This window comes from Pelophylax lessonae (assembly GCF_965119305.1).
Source record: "Pelophylax lessonae genome assembly, chromosome: 10".
Classification (NCBI taxonomy): Eukaryota; Metazoa; Chordata; class Amphibia; order Anura; family Ranidae; genus Pelophylax; species Pelophylax lessonae.
The window spans coordinates 229,993,427-230,010,254 of NC_138777.1; the positions used below are offsets into that span (position 1 = coordinate 229,993,427).

Here is a 16,828-nt window from a genome sequence, read left to right on the forward strand (position 1 = left end):
CTGCCTTGTATATCGGGCATTGAGAAAATTGGTGCATACATTCGTGTTCTGGGTCAGTGACTCGCTCAGTTAGGCCTTGTTGCAATGGGGTGTACAAAAGTGTACGCCCATGGAGGGCCAAGCTTACCCACACGGTGTTGCACTGTGGGATGGCTTGATTGCTTTGCACATGAACTAACGAAACAATGCTGTAGTGCTGCTCACCGCATCTGTGAAATTATATATATATATATATATATATATATATATATATATATATATATATATATATATATATATATATATATATATATATATATATATATATATAATATACACACACAGTATACAGTAATAGGAATAAGGGTACTTGCAGGGATTTTCTTGTAGGCACTGTGTCTGTCTGGCGGAGCCCGGGAAGCATGCGGCTGCAGTACAGAGCAAAGCCACTGCTTCATGTGTACGGCTCCTCCATTCACAGGCGGAGTGCATCTGATATCACTCTGCCTGTGAGCCGGGAATATACAGGAAGTAGCGGCTCCGCGCAAGTAAGGGACAGCTGAGCCGGTGTTCCGTGAAAAAAACACCATACCCATAAAAATTCCATACCCTAGTCACTTCCGGTCAGCGAACAGCTGAAGAGCTTACTAGTGCGCATGCTCGGAGGGTATGGAATGTGTGTTATAACGTTACACCGCATCAGCTGTTGCGCCGGTTACATTAAAACATCTCCGCTGCAACATGAATCATCCCCGCTCCTACCTCTGTCACTTCCCTGATGTCGGCTACTAAATGTAAAAGCGGATCACAGAGCCGAGATCTCCATGATTTAGATTTCATAGACCCGCCGCCGCTTTTACATTTAGTAGCCGACATCAGGGAAGTGACAGAGGTAGGAGCGGGGATGATTCATGTTGCAGCGGAGATGTTTTAATGTAACAGCTGAGTCGGTGTAACGTTACACATGCTACCGTGAAAATTCCATACTCTTCGAGCATGCGCACTGCTACGCTGCTCAGCTGTTCCATTACGTTTCTGACAGGAAGTGACGTGGGTATGATATTTTCACGAGGTATGGTTTTCTCACGTTACACCGGGACTCAGCAGACACAGCGGTAGGTTCTGCTGCAACAAAACCGGATCGGCCCGTGGATCTGTTAAAGTTGCCGAACCCCCGATCCAGCTATTTTGGCAGTATCGAGGCCGATATCCAATCCTAATATCGGATCGGTGCATCCCAAATTTGTACATGTAGGAGAGAAGTGTCAGAATTTGCTTGGGAGGCAAGTGGTTAAGTTTTGGACAAAACCTCTCTAAGTGTATAAATGTTCCCTATTGTTCACAACCTTTCCAGCAATCAGGGGAAGACCCTTGAGATTTATGGGCCAATTTTAACTTTGTTTTTCTAGCATCTACCAAAAGAAAATATCAGCCCTGACTTTGTCATGGTGTTTTTATGCCCAGTTTCCTTTGAATGTGTCAGGTTCCTCCATGTAATTAGCACAATTATTCTACTCCGTTTTAATTGAATGTTGTTGTTATTTTAAGACATTACAGAGCGCCACGTGTGGAGACACCGTCTTATACCGGTGGGGTGAACGAGGAGTTCCTGGCTCGGAGTCGGCAGAGGGAACGGGAGAGGAGGGAACATGGTGTCTATGCTTCATCCAAGGATGATCGGCGGCGGAAGGAGCGCAGCAGTCGAGACAGAGGTAAGCTGGACCTCCTAAATATATAGGTAAAGGGCTAGTAAACCTAAACTACAGCTTGGTCAATGAAGTTTACAAATGGGATAAAAATGAACGGAATATGTAAAAATAAACAAAAAAACACAGCATTTTGGTGTAGTCAGGTAGGGGCAGGCCTTAAAGTAGAACTGTGGCTAGGTTATGGACATTCAAACAATTGCATATTAGAGCCATACCCCATGCAAAGGTTTAAGAAAAATCCCCTAGCAGTGCTTTCAAACAGAAAACCAGTTTTGGCTGCAGTACTTGCGTCCTTTCCATCACTGTTCTTGGTGATGTCCTCGGTGTTCCTGGTTGAATGATGCCTAACATAAATCTAAACTCTGGGAGGAATCTAAAGTTCACTTTGGAGGGGGAAGCCCAGTGCTGCACTTTAAAGTGATAGTAAAAGCAATTTTTTAGTTATACTTACCTGTTCTGTATAGTGGTTTTGCACAGAGCAGCGCTGATTCTGCTCTTCTTGGGTACCCCGCCGGTGCGGCTGGCCCCTCCCTTCTGTCGCGTGCCTCCACAGCGGCTGGCCCCTCCCTTCTGTCGCGTGCCTCCATAGCAAGCAGGCTCGCTCTTGAACTGCTGCTCTGCGTGCTCATTTACAGACGTGGCTCGGCCTTGCCCCCTCTCTCTCCTCATTAGCTCACTGGCTCTGATTGACATCAGAGGGATCCAATGGGTATTGCTGCTGTTTCAGCCAATGACGAGGGACAGTCCGCAGAGAGCGGAGGGTCTTGTGCAAATTGCTGTATCGAGATGGGGCTTAAGGTAAGTATCGGTGGTACTGCTGCACCCAGAAGGTTTTTATTTTCATGCATAGCATACATGAAGGTGACAAACCTTGAGCCTTTAGAACCGCTTTACAAGCAGTGAGTAAACTTTAAATCAAGCCCTCCCTGACCTTTGTAGCTGTAGCTACTGTGGAGTAATTCTTCCTGAAGCTTCTCAGCTTTGCTAGTCTATTCTCTTCAGACTTCTTTCACATACTGGCATATTGGATCGTGGGCAGAAATGGCGCGATCCCAATCATTGCAAATCATGGGACGCCTGTGCGATTCCCGTGACTTACAATGGCACCCCAAACGTGGCACGATTTTCCTGTGATTGTCACCGACAAATCGTGATAAAATCATGCAAACCAAATCGCAGGGAGCCTGTCGTCCAAAAAAAAGTACAAGAACTTCTTTTGGAGCGACAGACGTCCCGCGATTCTGTTTGCACGATTTTACCGCGATCCATCTGGCGATAATCGTGGCAAATTCGCGATTGGGGTGCCATTGCAAGTCACAGGAAATGCGCGGATGTCCCGTGATTTGCAATGATTCGGGATCGCGGGCAGAATCGCCGTGCTTCTGCCCGGGATCCGATGCTCCAGTATGTGAATGGAGCCTCATAATTCAACTTCTCCTCCCAGCAGTGAGCTGGCAGCTTGCCATCTATTTTGTCTGTATAAGGCTAGGTTCACACTTGTGTGGCTCATTTAAATGGGCTGCTGGGAAAAAGGGAAATAAAGGTCCGTGAACCTTTTCTGAAAACGTGGCCCACCCGGAAACTGCAAGTGCAGTGCGGTTGCCAGTGTCGGGAAATCATGCTGCCTTTTCCAGTGCGTGAGGGTGTCGTTCACTTTAATGGGCACCCACACGCATCGTCTGCGTTTTTTCTGTGCGGGTGGTTACAGGTGCGGACCCGCAGCAGGAACCATCTGCACAAGTGTGAACCTAGCCTAATAGTGCAGATGAACAGGAGGAGGGGACAGAAAGTGCTGAGACCCAGGTAGAGTGAGTTTATTGCTTCTGTTGTGAACTTTGAGGATGAATTTCTCCACAGTGGTTGTAAGTACAGTGAGGGATTATTCAAAGCTTATTTACTGTTTTAACTATGACTTAAAGTGATTTAAAAGAAACAAACAAAAAAACAAACAGGGTAATACTTAACTGCTCTGGGAAGTGAAAGAAAAACAGAGCAGCCCTGAACCGCCTCTTCTCGGGTCCCCCGACAATATTTCTGGCTCCTCCCTCCCGCCGAGTGCCCCATAGGAAGCGGCTTTCTATGGGGGCACTTGTGCAGGCTTGCTCCCGAGCCCCACTGCCTTTGTCTATAGACACAGACAGCAGGACTCAGTCCCGCTCCCTCGTCCCTGGGTTTGATTGACTGCAGCGGCAGCCAATGGATGCCCGCTGACTGAGCAAGGCCTGTGAGACCAGGAAGTGAGGGAAGAGAAAAGCTGCAGATGGGCACAGCTGGAAAGTATACATGCTCGGGTAAAGAAAAGGGGGTGGGGATGAGGGGGCGATACTGACGCCTAAATATTTTTTTTTACTTTAGTGCAAGGTATGCATTAAGGTAAAAATATATATATTTAGGCTTTATAACCACTTTAATCCTCAAAGTTTTGAGAGAAGAAATACTTTCACTTTCATTTTCCCTCACTAAATTGTTTAGGTCCCCTCTCCCAGCAGTGACTTGGCAGCCTGACAGCCCTCTAATCTCTAATATAAACAAAGAGCAGGTGAACAGGAAGAGGGGAGAAAGCAGAATCCCATCTTGAATAACTTCACTAGATCTTTTTGAATAATGAGGATGAATTTGAAAATTGAGGATGAATTTGAAAATTGAGGATGAATTGCTTCACAGTATCTGCAGCAACAGAGGTCAGTGGGGGATTATTTTAAAGCTTATTGACTGCTTGTAAAGAATATGTAAACTGTTGAATGTTCATAGTGTGGCCACAGTTCTGATTTAAGGTTATACATGATTTGGTGGCCACAATATGTTGCATTGAGTTTTTATTTTCTTCTTTTTTCAATGACTTGTTTACTAGATGACCGCAGTCACAGGAGCAGCAGGTCTGATCGTGATCGCTCGGAGCGAGACAGCGGATCTGAGAGAAGTTCAAGACGTAGTGAACCTGAGTCTCCGAGGCACAAACCCAGAGGTATGACCCAGTGGTGTATAGTCCTCCTTTGTTTGTTGGACACATCGGAGTTCAGAATTGGCAATGACTAGCATCTGGCAAGGCCTGCTGGGTGTCCTAGCCGAGCCCTCAGCCTAATTGTCTTTTACTTGATATTTAAATGTTGTTGTTTTTGTTTTCTAGATTCCTCGTCTCCCTCTCGTTCTGGGTGGGAGGAGGATGACAGCGGCTATGGTAGTTCTCAGCGCTCTCACTGGGAGTCCCCTTCTCCGTCACCATCGTACAAAGATTATGACCGAAGCCACCGCAGTGAGAGGGACAGTTCCAGAAGAGATCGGTCAGTATTTCTTAACCTGTGCACTTTTCTTTTCTTTCTTTTTTCTTTCTTTTTTTTTTTTTTCAGCAATTCTGCAACAACGCAGTGTAACTAAATGCACCTATAAATGTTTTGTTATGCTCAGGTCGGTGAGGGTCAGCTACACGGATGATACTCCTCTGCCGACACCATCTTACAAGTTTAATGAATGGGCTTCTGAGAGGCGCCACTTTGGGTCCACACCACGGCTCTCACAGGGCAGGGGTAAGTAATGGGATGGTGGGCTGAAAGTGATGGTCAGTAGGTGGGATGGTGAGCTGAAAGTGATGGTCAGTAGGTGGGATGGTGAGCTGAAAGTGATGGTCAGTAGGTGGGATGGTGAGCTGAAAGTGATGGTCAGTAGGTGGGATGGTGAGCTGAAAGTGATGGTCAGTAGGTGGGATGGTGAGCTGAAAGTGATGGTCAGTAGGTGGAATGGTGGGCTGAAAGTGATGGTCAGTAGGTGGGATGGTGGGCTGGAAGTGATGGTCAGTAGGTGGGATGGTGGGCTGGAAGTGATGGTCAGTAGGTGGGATGGTGGGCTGGAAGTGATGGTCAGTAGGTGGGATGGTGAGCTGAAAGTGATGGTCAGTAGGTGGGATGGTGAGCTGAAAGTGATGGTCAGTAGGTGGGATGGTGAGCTGAAAGTGATGGTCAGTAGGTGGGATGGTGAGCTGAAAGTGATGGTCAGTAGGTGGGATGGTGGGCTGGAAGTGATGGTCAGTAGGTGGGATGGTGGGCTGGAAGTGATGGTCAGTAGGTGGGATGGTGGGCTGGAAGTGATGGTCAGTAGGTGGGATGGTGGGCTGGAAGTGATGGTCAGTAGGTGGGATGGGGAGCTGAAAGTGATGGTCAGTAGGTGGGATGGGGAGCTGAAAGTGATGGTCAGTAGGTGGAATGGTGGGCTGAAAGTGATGGTCAGAAGGTGGGATGGTGGGCTGAAAGTGATGGTCAGTAGGTGGGATGGTGAGCTGAAAGTGATGGTCAGTAGGTGGGATGGTGAGCTGAAAGTGATGGTCAGTAGGTGGGATGGTGGGCTGAAAGTGATGGTCAGTAGGTGGGATGGTGGGCTGGAAGTGATGGTCAGTAGGTGGGATGGTGGGCTGGAAGTGATGGTCAGTAGGTGGGATGGGGAGCTGGAAGTGATGGTCAGTAGGTGGGATGGTGGGCTGGAAGTGATGGTCAGTAGGTGGGATGGGGAGCTGAAAGTGATGGTCAGTAGGTGGGATGGGGAGCTGAAAGTGATGGTCAGTAGGTGGGATGGTGAGCTGAAAGTGATGGTCAGTAGGTGGCATGGTGGGCGGAAAGTGATGGTCAGTAGGTGGGATGGGGAGCTGAAAGTGATGGTCAGTAGATAAATGTAGTAAGAATTTGTGAGCAGAAGTGCTTTTGGGGAAGGGCGTTAACTTAAGGACCAGAAAGGTTTTACCCTCTTAATGGCCAGGCCATTTTTTTTTGCGATACGGCACTTTGTTAAGTCAACAATTGCGTGGTCGTGCGACGCTGTACCCAAATTTTGATCTTTTTTTCCCCACAAATCGAGCTTTCTTTTGGTGGAATTTGATCACCTTGACGATTTGGTTTTCTAATTTTTTTGTTTTCTAATTTTTTTTGTTTTTCTAATTTTTTTTTTTTTTTTTTTTTGCGCTATCCGAGGGCTTAGTTAGTGAGGATGTTTCCTTTGCTCTTCCAGCCTCGCATGAAAAGGCGCTGGTAGATGGCACTGTTTGTGTCCGTGTGTAACACTTTAAAAAAGAAGGTTGCGGCTGATGCTGCGTCAGAGGCGCCGGTCCCTTTTGGCATCTGCAGGCTCTCCAAAGCGGCGAGGGTGTTCCCTTTTCCGCTTACTTTGACAACAGATGTACTCAGGGGGTCTGGACTCTGGCAGAGTCCAGACTGCCCGATTTTTAATGTTCTGAAACTCCGAGCAATCAGCCTTTGTCTGGCTCATTGGCCAATTTGTCTTCAGGGGTGTCCGGCTGTGGTCTGGTGATCACCAAGGAGGCACATGTAGTGTCCTGGCGGCTCAATAAGTACCCGACATTCTAAGGTGGGCTGACTGATTCGTTCCAGCCCTCCAAGATTTCTGCCACGACATCTGTGCAGGATCAAAACGGAAGGGATTCCATCCAGACTGACCTCGCCGGCCTTGGTAGGCCGATCAGATATGGCTGGTTGCCGAGAATGAGAGCGATAACACCAAATTTAACACACCTGCTCCCCATGCACACCTGAGACCTTGTAACACTGAGTCACATGACACCGGGGGGGGGGGGGGCTGGGAGATGTGTAATTGGGCCCAATTTGTACATTATCACTTAGGGGTGTACTCACTTTTGTTGCCAGCGGTTTAGACATTAATGGCTGTGTTAAGGTTATTTTGAGGGGACAGCAAATTTACACTGTTATACAAGCTGTACACCATGGGTGTCCAACCTTTTGGCTTCTCTGGGCCGCATTGAGTGTAGAGAAATTTTCTCGGGCCGCATATAAAATATATACTATAGTTAAGATATATAAGTAATAAAACGCTGCTGCGCCCTTTCCCAGCACTAATTTAACACAACTGGTGGATGATCCCCTCCGAGGCAGCCTCTGCCTTCAGTTAGTTGGAAACCTCTGTGGCCGTGCCTCAGACTCGACTCCCTTCCTCCCCAGCAAAAAAGAAAAAACAATTGTCAGGGGGCAGTGGGCTGCATTGCCTGTGGTTCGGGGCCGCAGGTTGGACATGCCTGCTGTACACTCACTACTTTACATTGTAGCAAAGTTTCATTTCTTCAGTGTTGTCACATGAATAGATATAATAAAATATTTACAAAAATGTGAGGGGTGTACTCACTTTTGTGAGATAGTGTGTGTGTGTGTGTGTATGTGTGTGTGTGTATATATATATATATAATATATCTCAGGGCCAGATTAACGTAGGGGCTATTGGAGCTGCAGCTCCAGGCCCCTAGCTTTATATAGGCCCCGGGTTGGCCATATTCACTGTTACCGCTCTTCTGTCACTTGTAAACACAGAAGTCTGGCTTCTATGCTCGCTTCCCCAGGCAGCTCCCTCAGAACCTCCCCACACAGCACGAAGGCCGGACAAGGAGGGACAGTTGCCGATGCATGGATGTGTTTATGGGCTTCAGAGACAGCATCCCATGTGGAATTAGGCATGCATGGCTGCACCCTTCCTCCTCTTCTGGGTGCATGCCAAGGCACGGCCCTTAAGGCCCTTCAAAATCCTCAGCACCAAGCCCATGATGCTCTTAATCCGGCCCTGATAGATAGAGATATATATATATATATATATATATATATATATATATATATATATATATAATATTACACACAGGGCAAATCAGGTCACCATGGCAACCAGAAACTGCGTTCTGGCGCCTGATTTGCCACCAGCCCACTCTCCAACTCCTGAGTGACTGCCTGGACACGCAGCTCAGAGTGCCAGGCAGCTGATCCTTCGCTCTCCCCCCCTGGTCTCCTTGTTTTCCCTGGAGCCGTGCAGTAATCTGATGTCCGGCTGTGAGTGACATGGGAGGGGAGGGGGCCGGCCTCCTCTCCTCTGCCCGAGCAAGGTCCGAGGATGAACGGTTTCTCTCTGGGGGAGCCCTCTTCTGCCTGTGTCACATCGCCGTCAAGCTGGCCTTCCTCCCCTTCAGAGCCCACGGTGGGGGGAGATCAGACCTTGGTGAAAGGTGAGGAGGAGGTGGACCCAGCAGCCTGTGTGGCCTTTACCTGACCTAGCAGGTGGACTGTCACTACTCGGAGGGAGGAGTGGAGGGGGGGGGGTTCTGGTGGGGGATGGAGCACGGGGACTGCCTGGGCTGTGTTCTGTGTGCATGCTGTGACACACTGAGCCGGTGTTCTATTAGTGCACTTCTTGGAAAGTTGTTTACGGTGTGCTGTGAGGTGGAGGAGGGGAGATGAGGCAGGTATGTTTTAGACCAGTGGTCCTCAACTTCAGTCCTTGAGGCCCACTAACAGGCCAGGTTTGCAAGATAACTAAATTACATCCCAGGTGATCTCAGTGATTGCAGTACTCTAGTCTGCATCTCCCCAAGGTAATACTTAAAATCTGGCCTGTTAGTGGGCCCCGAGGACTGGAGTTGAGAGCCACTGCTTTAGAAGAATCTTTTTATGTCCTCTGATAAAGCCCTATCAACAATCACCACAGGGTGACACTCATGTAGGCAGGAAGTAGCTGCAAAGCTGCAACAGGAGATCAGCAGCGCTGGGATACTTCTTTCATCCTTTTCTGTATTTTTTATTTAACCACTTTATCCCCGGAGGATTTGGCTGCTCAATGACCAGGCCCTATTTTGCGATTCCACACTGCGTGACTTTAAAGTACAATTGCGCAATCGTGCAACACTGTATCCAAATAAAATTGATGTCCTTTTTTTCCCCACAAACAGAGCTTTCTTTTGGTGGTATTTGATCACCTGTGCGATTTTTTTTTTTTTTTTTTTTTTTTTTTTTTTTTTTTTTTTTTTTTTTTTTTTTTTTCCCTATCTCCCCCCCCAACTTCCTGGTGTCCTGTCGGCGTTACAGCTTCTCCCTCATCACATCCGGCGGAAGCGGGGCGGTGCTAGCTTTCGGGGCATGCGTGCCCCTTCATCAGACATTGGATATTGAGAATGTACTTGGGATGGATAGTAGAAGTGTTGATTATGATTTGAAATGCTTCTAGGAGTGGGCTGACGAGTTACTCTGTATATCTGGAGGTGGAATACATGTATCTGGTAAATGTAGTAATTCATACCAGTGTTAATTTCGTCGACTAAAACCGACTAAAACGTTTTCGTCGACTAAATTAACACAATTTTAGTTGACTAAAATACGACTAAAACTAAAACAATTCAGATGACTAAAATACGACTAAAACTAAAATGGCATTTTAGTCAAAAGACTATAACTAAAACTAAATCAAAATTTGCTGCCAAAATTAACACTGGTGCATGCTCAAAGCTTAATACCATAAATAATAACATATTAGATTTTTCACTCCAGGACCAGCAGTAGAATATAATGAGTTTGGAAATTGTAGAGAAATGCTTAAAAAATGCATTACAAATTACAATTGAACTACACCCATTCCATTAGAGATGACTAAAATTAGTTTTAGTCGACTAAAATGTAGGACGTTTTAGTCGACTAAAATGTACTGAAATTTTAGTCGACTAAATACAATTAAAACTAAAACACTTGCAGAAGACTAAAATGGCACTAAAACTAAAATGCCATTTTAGTCCTAAGACTAAAACTAAATTGAAATTTGCTGCCAAAATTAACACTGGTTCATACTGATGATATTGTTTAGGAAAACAGGATGGTGAAGAAGATGGGATCCGTTTTACATCAGAAGATGACCAGAGACAATGGGAGGAAGATCAGCGGGTGAGTAAGCAGACACTATGATGTGTATTGGTTTATTCTCTGTCTTTCTGCATATGTAGTATTTATATCTCTTCTATCTCCCCTTCCAGCAAGCTGATAGAGATTGGTACATGATGGATGAGGGTTTTGATGAATCTCACAACGCTCTGACTTCCACCTCTGAGGACTATGTACAGAAGAGGGAACAGCAGCTTCAAAAGCAAACTCACAAGAGGGTTTCCGCTCAGAGACGGCAGATCAATGAGGTGACTGTAACTCCGCACATAGAAAGGACCTCTATAGGTGTTTTCTCCCCTCTCTCTCCCTTTCTTTTATTTTTTTATTTTTTTGAAATGATCTGTATTTTCTGTGACACGGCCTTCATCTCATACTGTCACGTTTAACCACTTTACCACCGGAGGATTTTCCTGCTTTACGTCCAGGCCACTTTTTGCAACTTGGCACTGCGTGACTTTAACTGACAATTGCGCGGTCATGCAACCCTGTACTCAAACAAAATTGACGTCCTTTTTTTCCCACAAACAGAGCTTCCTTTTGGCGGTATTTGATCACCTCTGCACTTTTCATTTTTTTGCGATATTAATAAAAAAAATAGCGAAAATTTTGCAAAAAAATTGACATTTTCTACTTTGACAGTTAAAAAAATATCCAATATATTCAATTTTTGTCATATATTTAGGCCAAAATGTATTTAGCTAGATGTCTTTGACAAAAAAATTCTCAATCAGCGTATTTTTAACCGCTTTAAGACCGGAAGATTTTACCCCATTCCTGACCAGGCTATATTTTGCCATTCGGCATTGCGTTACTTTAACGGACAATTGCGCGGTCATGCGATGCTGTACCCAAATTCAATTTTGTCTTTTTTTTTTTCCCCCACAAACAGAGCTTTCTTTTGGTGGTATTTGATCACCTGTGCGATTTTTAATTTTTGAAAAAAAGAGGGACAATTTTGGGGAAAAAAAACAATATTTTTTACATTCTGATATAGAACATTCCCAAAAAAAATTTAAAAATCCAAATTTTTTTAAAATTTTATGCCAATTTTGTTTTCTGCTACATATTTTTGGTAAAAAAAAATCGCAATAAGTGTATTTTGATTGGTTTTCGCAAAAGTTATTGCGTTTACTAACTACGCGAAAGATTTGTCATTTTTATTGTTTATTCTTTTTTTTTACTGGTAATGGCGGCGATCTGCGTTTTTTTTTTTTTTTTTTGCGGGACTGCGACATTGCGGCGGACAGATCGGACCCCTAACTGACATTTTTTACACTTTTGGGGGTACCAGTGACATTACTACAGTAATCAGTGCTATAAATATGCACGGTTACTGTAATAATGACACTGGCAGGGAAGGGGTTAACTTGGTGATCAAGGGGTTAAATGTATGCCTCATGCTTACTGACGTGTGTGGGGGGAGGGGACTGTGTGACACAGGCACAGATCGCAGGTTCAGCTATGCTGAATCCTGTGATCTGTCCCTGCCTGTCACAGAGGAGATCTGCCCGCTTTGTTTACACAAGTGGGCGGATTTCCTCACTCGATCCCCGACGATCGGGGAAGAGCGGCGGTGATCACCGCCTCTCCTCCCCTGGCCAGACTCCCGCTGTGTCTGAATACAGCGGGAGCGAGCCTCCGGTGGCGCAAGCGCGACGCCGAGAGGGGGGCGGGATCCAGCGACGTAGGTCTACGTCGCTGGACGATAACGAGCCACTTTGCCGCAGTACCCTCAATGTGAGCGGTCGGCAAGTGGTTAAATCTCCTTATTTCTTCTCCTTTTCCTCAGGCCATGTTGTCTACAGATGGCTTTTTGTAGACCTCGATCATACAGTATTCCATGTAGTAACCTATATTTATTATATCTTCTGCAGGACAACGAGCGATGGGAAACGAACCGCATGCTGACGAGTGGGGTGGTTCAGAGGTTGGAAGTTGATGAGGACTTTGAAGAGGACAATGCTGCCAAAGTGCATCTGCTGGTCCATAACTTGGTGCCCCCTTTTCTTGATGGCCGAATTGTCTTTACTAAGCAGGTACGAATGTGTCGCTACTAAGCAGGTATGAATGTGACACTATCCAATCACAGGCTGGGGTAGTTCCAGGCAGGCAGTGGACAGGATTAAAGGCTAATATAAAAAAAAAAACAAATGCACATATTTTTACGGGAAGGGGGGAAAAGAGAATTATTTTTATTTTTTTTTCGCAGGAGCCTGCAATGTATTACCACTGTGATCAGCGCATCACAAGAACATCATGCAATGTCAGGCTCCTGCAGACATTTCCTACAGCTCTCTACTTGTACCTCTTTAAGGCCATTTCGTTGCAGAGCTGTAGGGAGTGTCAATAGAGTAGACAGCGCATTGTTAGGCCTTTGAGAATTACAAATTCGTCCAGCACGGTGGAGGATGGGAGTTGTAGTTTATTTATTCACAGATTTCTGTGAATGAATGACACGGCTGAGCCTGATTTTAAATTTGACAGTGGCTTCAGGTGGAAAATAACCCCTGCATGCTGTCACAGGGAGGAGGGCTCTGGGGGGGCAGGTGCTTAAGAACTTGTTACATCCTAAATAACATGTTCCTAAAGGTATACCTAGCCCTTAAAGTCAGGGACCTGGCAGTAATTTTTTAGTGAACCTTGTGTGCCCAAATACACTCACCGGCCACTTTATTAGGTACCCCTTGCTAGTACCGGGTTGGACACCCTTTTGCCTTCATTCTTCGTGGCATAGATTCAACAAGGTGTTGGAAACATTCTTCAGAGATTTTGCTCCATAGTGACCTGATGGCATCACGCAGTTGCTGCAGATTTGTCGGGTGCACATGAAGGATGCAAATCTTTTCTACCACATCCCAAAGGTGCTCTATTGGATGAGATGTGGTGAGAGTGGAGGCCATTGGAGTACAGTGACCTCATTGTCAGGTGCAAGAAAGTGGTGAGATGATTGGAGCTTTGTGACATGTTGCATTATCCTGCTGGAAGGAGCCATCAGAAGATGGGGACACTGTAGTCATAAATGGATGGACATGGTCAGCAACAATACTCGGGTAGGTCATGGCGTGTAAACGATGCTCAATTGGTACTAAGGGGCCCAAAGTGTGCCAAGAAAATATCCCCCACACCATTACACTGCCACCATCAGCCTGAACCCTTAAACTCCACCCCCCCCCCCCCTACACACCATTGCACCACCAGCCTGAACCGGTGATACAAGACAGGATGGATCCATGCTTTTGTGTTTGCGCCAAATTCTGACCCTCCCATCTGAATGCCACAGCTGAAATGGAGACTCATCAGACCAGGCAACGTTTTTCCAATCTTCTTTTGTCCAATTTTGGTGAGCCTGTGTGAATTGTAGCCTCAGTGTCCTGTTCTTAGCTGACAGGAGTGGCACTCAGTGTGGTCTTCTGCTGCTGTAGACCATCTGCTTGGATGTCTTAGATTGTAAGCTCTAACGAGCAGGGTCCTCTGATTCCTTCTGTATTGAAGTGTATTGTATTTGTACTGTCCACCCTCAATTTGTAAAGCGCTGTGTAAACTGTCGGCGCTATATAAATACTATATAATAATAATGGGTTGTGTGTTCAGAGATGGTATTCTGCATACCTTGGATGTAATGAGTGGTTACTTGAGTTACTGTTGCCTTTCGATTATCTGGAATAGTCTGGCCATTCTCCTCTGACATCAGCAAGGCATTTTCCGCTATACAACTGCCGCTCACTGGATACCTTCTCTTTTTCCCACCATTCTCTGTAAACCCAAGAGATGGTTGTGCGTGAAAATCCCAGAAATACTCAGACCAGCCCGTCTGCCACCAATAACCATGCCAAGTTCAAAGTCCCTTTAAATCCTCTTTCTTCCCCATTCTGATGCTCTGTTTGAACTTCAGCAAGTCTTCACCACGTCTAGATGCCTAAGGGCATTCAGTTGCTGCCATGTAATTGGCTGATTAGCAATTTGTGTTACCAAGCAATTGAACAGGTGTACCTAATAAAGTGGCAGATGAGTGTAGATTCTAGGTGGGTAAAATTTCATATATATATGTATGTCAGGTGTATAATTTTTTAAATCAAAAACGACTTTTTTTTGTGTACCAAGCAGTGACCAATAATATGCAAAAAAGAAACAACAGCATAGAACAGCACCATGAACAATAACACTGAATACATAAATAACAGATTAGCAAAAAAGATACAAACAAACTGCATCACAACCACTCATAAAAAGACAATTATCAAAGAAAAAGCAGGGGATCCCCAATAACGCTGAAACCAGATATCACAGCAGTAGCTCCATTCCAAAGCTTTAAGATATACGGGTGGAAGAAGAGTTCAGCCACCGATCCCAAACCTTGTTATATTTACCTGGGCAACCCCTTCAGGTGTATATTTAGCCACTTGCCTGTAGTTGGTGCTTGTACTACATTGAAAACCATGGCACCTGAACCTACGTTTTGCCATTGTAGTGTGTTTTGAGATCTTGGACAGAATCGCAGCGATTCTGCACCGATCACAAAACGCCTGGGTGTGAATGGAGCCCAACACTGACGCACTCTAAAAGAGAGGAAACATTTTGCCTGTAGTTCATTTTCATTCAAAATTTCTTTTCCTCCTGATTTGTAGCCTGAGCCAGTAATTCCAGTGCGGGATCCAACTTCTGACATGGCAATCATCTCACGCAAAGGCAGCCAGCTGGTGCGCAAGCATCGCGAGCAGAAGGAAAGAAAAAAGGTAACTGATTTGAATCCTGCGTTATGGTGTCACTTTTTATGTTGGTGTGAGCTGTGTTCTGTAACAATGTTTTCTGTGTAGGCTCAGCACAAACACTGGGAACTGGCTGGGACCAAACTCGGAGATATTATGGGAGTGAAAAAGCAGGAGGAGGAGAATGACAAGCCAATGGCTGAAGATGGCTCTGTAGATTACAGGTATGTCTTTCTGTTTTTGTTCATAGGGGGCAGAGCAAACAACCTTTAAGAAATGGTTCACATTTTTGCGATCACAGAGATCGCATGTAATTCTGAGCGCACTGCTCCTAAAATCGCATGCGATCTCTGTGCAGTGCAAAATCAGCCATGCAGTTTGCTTGGCTGAATTCGCACTAAAACACGCACAGAACCCTTTTTTTGGTCCGCAGCAGAATCGGATAGCATGGTGGTTCACACTAGTGCAAACCGATTCTGTGCGAACTTGCAGATCGCACTGCGATATGCAATCTGATCTGGGGGTGTTGTTAACTTTTAACTTGACACCCCCTGCGTTTTGCATATGGCAGTGTGAACTGCAAGGGGTGCGGATGGGATGCAGGAACACGCTGTATATTCGCAGCGTTCCCGCATCGCACAAATTTGTACCTAATAAAGTGGCAGATGAGTGACTAATGTGGTGTTCCCAACAGTCGTGTTGTTTTTTTTTTTTTTTTTTTGTATAAAATGACCACCATGATTGTCACCGCTTGTTCTTTCACAATTGCCAGTCCTCAAAAGTGTCCTCTTTCTTGTAGATGTGCAGCATTGATTACTCACTTTGTTCTCCTTTTGCACAGCGCAGCCATTCTGACTGTGGGCATGTGAAGCCTGCTGGGTCCTTCTTCCGGAATTAGGTGCATGCTGGCTACCCAGCATGCACCTCCCGATCTCACACATGGAAAGTGCTCCCCTTGCAGCAATACAAACAAAAGACTGCCACAGTACTAATCAAAAATGGCGCCGATCCCTGTCTAGCATCAGGTCATTTTCTGTTTTGAAGTAATGCAATGCTAGCAGCGGGGGATGCCAAATGATTCCTGGGATTGATGACCCAGCAATCCCAGGAGCCAATGCAGACATGGAAATGACCGTCATCAGTCACATTGGTGAAAAGATTGGAATTGAGTGTATACTACGCCACTCGCATCACGATCACAAGTCGCATCTGCATAGTTTTGCATTTTATGCTTTAAATTGGACTTTTTAGCTCTTTTGTTTGCACATTGCTTATGTTGTGATATTATAAGCACTATACTGTTGCATTCACCTTCTGCACGGGTGCACTTTAATTATCATTTTATCAGATAGCATTTTATTGTACACATATGGATACACAAGAGTCATCACCAGCACTTTGATTTTATTTCTGCTATTTTTTTCATTTTTTTATGCTATTTGTGAAGATTATATGATATTTTTTGCACTTATCTGAACACATATTTATTCTTGTTTCTATACGTATTCATTCATACATGATATCCATGGAATTTAGCGCTGATTTAACCTATATTACACATTCATTTCAGTACGTGGTGACACTACTAGAATTAGCAGCTTTACTCCATACTTCACCTTATGTTATTGCCTCTTGTGGCATTTACATTTCTCCACTATCATCACTTCAGTGGCAGCGCATTAGGCTTTCTCTTCTCCATTTCATATGATTTTTATTTAGCCATAGTCTTTAATAT

General features: G+C 45.2%; 1 protein-coding gene across 1 annotated transcript in view; it reads left to right on the top strand.

Moving 5' to 3' along the window:
- The window catches only part of DHX38 (DEAH-box helicase 38), a 50,936-nt gene that overhangs the window by 4,084 nt on the left and 30,024 nt on the right, over window positions 1-16,828 (top strand). The window contains exons 2-10 of the mRNA XM_082269669.1: window positions 1,528-1,691; window positions 4,540-4,653; window positions 4,816-4,969; window positions 5,094-5,212; window positions 10,314-10,390; window positions 10,480-10,635; window positions 12,262-12,423; window positions 15,013-15,120; window positions 15,202-15,317. Coding sequence (XP_082125795.1) covers window positions 1,528-1,691; window positions 4,540-4,653; window positions 4,816-4,969; window positions 5,094-5,212; window positions 10,314-10,390; window positions 10,480-10,635; window positions 12,262-12,423; window positions 15,013-15,120; window positions 15,202-15,317 — 1,170 coding nt within the window. The remainder of the gene's footprint in view (window positions 1-1,527; window positions 1,692-4,539; window positions 4,654-4,815; window positions 4,970-5,093; window positions 5,213-10,313; window positions 10,391-10,479; window positions 10,636-12,261; window positions 12,424-15,012; window positions 15,121-15,201; window positions 15,318-16,828) is intronic.